Source organism: Rosa chinensis, chromosome 5, assembly GCF_002994745.2.
Source record: "Rosa chinensis cultivar Old Blush chromosome 5, RchiOBHm-V2, whole genome shotgun sequence".
In the NCBI taxonomy this organism is placed as follows: domain Eukaryota; kingdom Viridiplantae; phylum Streptophyta; class Magnoliopsida; order Rosales; family Rosaceae; genus Rosa; species Rosa chinensis.
The window spans coordinates 83,766,540-83,773,150 of record NC_037092.1 but is presented as its reverse complement, the minus strand read 5'-3'; the positions used below and the strand labels follow the sequence as shown (position 1 = coordinate 83,773,150).

At 32.8% G+C, this 6,611-nt stretch overlaps 1 protein-coding gene across 1 annotated transcript; it reads right to left on the bottom strand.

Moving 5' to 3' along the window:
* Positions 1-274: 274 nt before the first annotated feature.
* LOC112164736 (beta-glucosidase 12) lies at positions 275-5,742 on the bottom strand. Its single transcript, XM_024301031.2, has 13 exons — positions 5,541-5,742; positions 5,346-5,415; positions 3,214-3,272; positions 3,033-3,108; positions 2,798-2,875; positions 2,619-2,706; positions 2,235-2,490; positions 2,033-2,148; positions 1,608-1,825; positions 1,473-1,504; positions 1,277-1,379; positions 1,085-1,193; positions 275-613 (listed from the first exon to the last, which is right to left on the bottom strand). Exons 1-13 carry the CDS (start codon positions 5,712-5,714, stop codon positions 442-444), a joined length of 1,551 nt encoding a protein of 516 aa, XP_024156799.1. The 5' UTR covers positions 5,715-5,742; the 3' UTR covers positions 275-441.
* Between the last annotated feature and the right edge of the window lie 869 nt (positions 5,743-6,611).

The following is a 6,611-nucleotide window of genomic DNA, read 5'->3' as shown; positions in this document are numbered from 1 at the left end:
GTAGAGGAAAGGATGGATCAGAAGATTTGAAAAGGCAGAGACAGTCACCTACCTTTGGGAAGACTGGACGAGCGCGATGGAGATCGAAAGATTTGTTGCTGCTATAAGAAAGCAGCGTTAGAGTGAGCACGAAGGGGAGCGCCAGTAAAGAGAGGCTAAGGTTTGCCATTAATAGCATTTTAAAGTTGGATATCTTGATGCGCAAAAAAATGTGTATAATTCAAGTATTCCCTCTTACTTCCAGGGAAAAACAAAAAAGAAAAAGAGAGAGACCTGCATTTATTTATTTATTTATTGATTTTGAAAGAGATTTGCATTTATATTTGTTCATAGTTCATACAAACAAATAAAACTCAATTACATTATTCAAGGGAATTATGATTCATCTGCTTATTCCATATGCCTACATTACAAGTTACACTCGTACTTTCTCACACTCAATTAGTACTTCTTGAGGAAGTTTTTGAACCAATGTGCCGAGAGTTTTGGGTGCCTTTTGTTTCCATTTTTGTAATCCACATAGTTGATACCAAAGCGAACAGTGTAACCCGAAGCCCATTCGAAGTTGTCTAGCAATGACCATGCAAAGTAGCCCTTCAAGTTCACACCTTCCCTGTGGAGATTGAAAAGAGTTATACATATTTATATATATCTTTTTCAAAATATATATATATATATATATATATATATATATGTATGTATGTATGTGCATACATATATGTACATATCATTATACACTATTATTAAAAGAAGTACGTTAATTTCTCCAATTTTTTCCAAAACTTTCCCTAACGTCTTTAGTCTGAAAGTTTGATAAATCAGGGATATTATAATAATTGGCAATATAAATATATAAAAAACTAAGACTTATAATTTTCTCCCAAATTTTTTTTTTTTTTCTGTAGTAACCAACTCATTCACTATCTACAATAACCAATATAGCTTTTCTCGATTTAGAGAAAAAAATATGATTTCCAATTTCTCTGCAATTAAGAGCAATAATTGATTCAATGTATCTTTCTGTCATCCTCCAAATTAACAAGGCCATTAGTTACATCATATTACCCAAATTTACTCCACTTACTTGATTGCTTTTTGAAGGTAATAGAGGTGGCGGAAGTAATAGTCAACTCTCTGAGTGTCATAGAGGGCTTCCTCAAGTGATAATTTGGGATCATTGAACTCATCAATGCCTGCATCATAGATCAAGTATTTCAATGAACCTGATACTTAATATGTTTGCTGAAAGTATTTTGGCTAAAAAATCAATACTTACCGTTCTCAGTAATGTAAATAAGTGGATCATTATACTTTGTCTTTGTATAGAGTAAAAGGTCTCTAATTCCTTTTGGATAAACATATAGCCATGATGAAGCAGCCTGAATATAATCATGGAGATTTTATGAGTTACTAATCTATATATGTTATTTCAGAACAAGTAAAAGAAAAAAGTTAACTTTATGCTCAAATACCTGTGGACCAATGGGGACGCCATTTAGCGCAACTGCAACAACAAATTAACATGAATATTGATCTTCATCAAAAACTGACTGTCACTAAAGAAATTAAAAACTTGTAATTGCTTCTGAAATTGATTTGTAACTGACATGATTGAGTAGCACGAGCGTCTGTCAAGTAGCTTGCATTTAAAGAATTGTTCTGAGGTGTATATGTTGCATAGTAAGTAGTATAGTAATTTAGTCCAAGAAAATCAAATGATCCAATTAGTAACTTGGATTGTTCTTTTGTGAATTTGGGTAATCGGTTTCCGACGAGAGATCGCATGCTGTGTGGATAGTCTCCGTTTGTCAAAGGGTCCATGAACCTACAACACAGGAATTCAAAGTATATATATGTGAACTTCAAAAGTATATGCATATCAAACTTGATTTGCTTGCCGACAACCTTATATTCTCGTATACTGAAATTAATTGTTTACTTGTTAGCTAGCAATAAACGACCCAGTGAATTGAAGATTATAACAGCGAATTTAATTGATGTATGTATAATTGTATATTTTGTTAATACTCACCATCCAAACATAAAATCCAAAGATCGTAAGGCAGCATTTTTGTTGTGCTTTGCCCCTGAAATTGGAATGAACCAGTGAGACACTAGGGTCACTCCTATAACTCCTTTTTGAGATGCCTGCAGATTTTCAATATTTAGTCATTTGGTGAACTAGAACCACACTAAAATCAATAAATTAAATTAAACAAGATCTATCTATTGACCTGATATTTCTGCTTGTACAACTTTACAGCAGCTGCATGAGAAAGGAGTAGGTGGTGTGCCACTAAATATGGTTCAGTACCCGAATCCCCGCCGGTGCAATTTAGCTGCTGCCACGCAGAACACCGTCCTGGTGCCAATGACCCGACTGCATAACCACCATTACTGTATGTCCATGGCTCATTCAACGTGATCCAGTGCTTTACCCGATCACCAAATTCCTTGAAACACAGCTCCGCATAGTCCCGAAAATGCTTGCTGCATATACAAGCGGTGCAGCATATATGTCATATATCTAATGGTCTTTCAAAGCTTATAGATCATTGTAGTAAATGATATATAACTAAGCGGTCAACATATATAGAGGATAGAAAATTTTCACTTACACAACGTTAGGGCTTAAGAAACCGCCATATTCGTCTTCTAAAGTTTGGGGAAGATCCCAATGAAAGAGGGTCACAAATGGCTTTAGACCTACATTATTATGAGTAATAGAGAGAAGTTATTGATTACTCAACTAATGTAGCTAAGTTGGGTGAGAGGTATTAAGATTTAGTTGTATAACCATTGCTTAGGAGTTCATTGATGAGATTGTTGTAGTACTTGACTCCTTCCTTGTTCACTCCCCCACTTAGCTTTCCATCTATTCGATCATAGTGATTAAAAGAAAATGAAGTGTTAATCAGTGTAGTAACTGTAGTCTCATCATGGAAACAGGGGCCAGGTACTTTAAACACAAGCTACTAAAAGAATTGTCGTTTACAGATTTTAGATTTGGGAGGGCGATTGATGAAACTTACTTGGTAACAATCTTGACCATGAGATAGAGAACCTATAAGCATCCAAATTCATATTCTTCATAATCCCCACATCTTCCTACAATTTATATAACACAAAACATATGAGGCAAATTAATTTCCATTTTTTTGTGTTCTTCTCTTAATAACGCTCCAAATATCATAAACTATTGCCAAATAAAACCTTATAGTGGTGATATTGATCATTAGCCACATCTCCATTGCTTCCATCCGTGATCCTTTCTGCAATTAACATATGAAATTGTTAATATTTTTTCATAGGCCTCCCTTCTGAATTTTTGTTTTAATAAATAAAGAATTAGGTGATATTAATTTTTCTTTTATAACTGATTTGAAGCGTCAAACGCCGATCTATAATTCTGAAGAAAATGAGACTACTATAACTAAAAATTCACCAACCATTCCCTCAATATTATCTTATTGAAAAATAATAATAAAAAATATGAAAATAAAAGAGGAGCTAAACCAAGACATTTCTCACAACTAAGTTAGTTTGTTTACAATTGAGACAAGTTAAGTTTGACATGTAGCACAATGACTAATGAGAAAAAACAGGAGGAGACTTTTCCTACTTTACGAAGCTCTAGTTAATCAAATAGTAATCCCGGCCCTTTTATATGCTTTTGTTGGTTTTATTTGCAAGTGTAGGTAATGGAAGAATTCACAATAAACGTACATATCTAAGTACTATATATGTTCCGTTGGTGTGAACACCTCTCCCCACATACTACACAAATTAATTAAATTATCAACTCTACCAAACATATCCTCATTTTATTAACCATTGCTTATAGATAGAGGGTTCATTGATTTATTGGTCGAAAGATAAGATTCTTGTCTGTCTTGTTCGTAAGTGTTCATCACTTCATAGAAAATATTTCTTTGATGAGCATTAGATGTGTTTACCAAACACGCTGGGACATCGCTTATGGTATTTGCAGAATGTTATTAACGGAACCTTCTCATGACGTTTTTCAAACACGAAAATGGTTACCCTAGCTAGTAGTGTCCGTATATGAAATGAATTCGTTCACTTGACTAATTAGCTATTGATCATGTGGAATTATTTTTTGTTAAAATGTGTGGTTTTTGAGTTATAATTTAGCAAGATATAACTATATATGTATGTACTATCTATCATGCTATGTGCATATCGCAACTATGATTTATTATGTATGTGCGAGCAAATTACTTATGAAAAGTTTATAAGATTCAAACTTGTGACTTCATTTATTATTTTGAACCAAAAATACCACTAACAGCTACAGCTGACTCCTTTTCCATAGACAGGAAGGAATAGCCAAACCAACCCAGCTGGCTGGGTTCATAAGATTCAAACTAGTCACTTCATTTATTATTTTGAACCAACAATGCCATTAACAACTGACTCCTTTTCCATAGAAATGAAAAGCTTGCCAAACCAACCCCAGCCTACTGGCCAATCTTAGAAATAATGATACACGTATTTGGACCTCATTATAATCTTTTCAGTCAAAGACAGAACTTCATTGCGTCTTTGCAAACAGTGATTTTTAATAAGGCAATTAATTACACACTTAATAGCAAACTGCAATAATTTAATTCCATGAACTGGCCACAACTAATTTTGGCTTCAACCGATAGACTTTTTTTTTTCAACCGATGGACATTGAAAACCGACATTAACTTGATAAATTATTTAACATGAGGAAAAGGCTATATTGACTTGTGCAGAGCAATAGAACGGCAGTTGATTTGGAGAACGAAGAGGGAGGAAAATGACACATAGGAGACAGAAAATGTTCATTGTAAATAAGAAAATGAAGGGTTTGTAATCCTTTGAAGGTTTTGAAACATTTCTTGAATCATGTAGCTTTTGCCTTGTATGTTCATGCAACGATCTTTTGTCTTGGATAGTAACTATTTGACCAATGATTTGATCAGGAATATATTGTAAAATAACAAGAGCTTTTAACTTGATTAGTACTAATCAGTGGACTCGAGGTTGGGATTCAAATCTCTCTTATTTGATTAATTATATCAAAGAAATTGTGTGTTTGCTTATATAAAATGGATACATATCATAACAAAGAAAACTATTTCAATTCATGAGTCCTCCCATACAAACACAAACAAACCCAAAATGTAAATGGCAACCCACATTAAAAAGTATGTTCTTATATTCCTTCTATGATTCGATTACGTGATAAGTGGAAGATTACAAGGATTCCTTCAAGAAATTCAACCATTATATTCTAACTTCTGAGCAAGAAATCATGTCAAAAAAGTAGTACAGGGGAAAGAGAGTATAGGCACCTGGATGTTCGTGGGTGTAGGTATCCCATATGCTGGGTCCTCTACCACCTTCTTTAGCAGCACCTTCATACTGAAATTTTGCAAACATATATGTATATATGTAAATACATTTAATTAACACTAAAAGGCATGAACACTATATAAAAACAAAGATTAAATGGTTTTAACCCCCGATCGAGCAGGACTACTGATCACCTGATATGACGCTGAAGCTGTCCCAAATATGAAACCTGCTGGGAAACTAGTCCTGTTGAGGAAACCAGTGTCATAGATAGGAGTACTGGGTGTAAGAGCTTCACTGCTTGTCAATCTAAAGCCTGCTACATGTATAAGCACTACGCCTAGAAACAGAGATCCTTGCATTGCCATAACTGGGTCTTTGGTGATATACTCAGATTCGTTCTGTCAAGGGGCGTTTATATAGAGGGAAGTAGTACACATGAGCTAGAAAATGAATAAATTAAATTGGTAATTCATTTGGAAGTTTGGATAAAATACAAATATTAATTAAACAAGACTAGCTAGCCTCTAGACACAATGGGTCACATTGTTTAAATTAATCAGGTGTAGTATAATCATGATTCAGATAAATGTCTTAAACTATTATCTCATAGATACAATTAATCCTAATCATTTTTAATACTCGAGATAGTTCAACTATATTATATACAAACATTATATGTATAATATATACACGTAGGTATTTTTGTTCCTTTATTCTTTTAGGTAAAATGTCAAATTCTTTAAATGACTTTATAACATAATAATTCGTTCTTGAGAAGCTGTTAATTAAAAAGAATTACAGTGTAAATAATTTATCTTTTCCATGCATGAAGTCCCAACATAAAACTACTTAATTATATATACTTGATTATGTATCTTAATAAGGGCAATGATATAGGGCCTCAATGAGGCCTAAGATTTGTGGCATCAATTTTAGGTGTCAAGCCATGTCACCTATACTCCTCACTAATTTGTTAAATCATGTCATGTCATTCTTGAATAAAAAGACTATCTTATCCTTTCAAAATCTAATGGCTCTAAATTATGTTAGTTTTATTATAGAAAATATACATTATTTTATTTATTTTCTTTTTCTTTTTTTTATTATATATATATAATTCGTCTAAAATTTTTTTATATTTATATATTTTTGTGAATATATATATATATATATATTTATCTATAATTCTTCAAAAATATATATATATATATATATATATATATATGTTGTTGAATATATAACGGCTCTAATTTATTTTGACT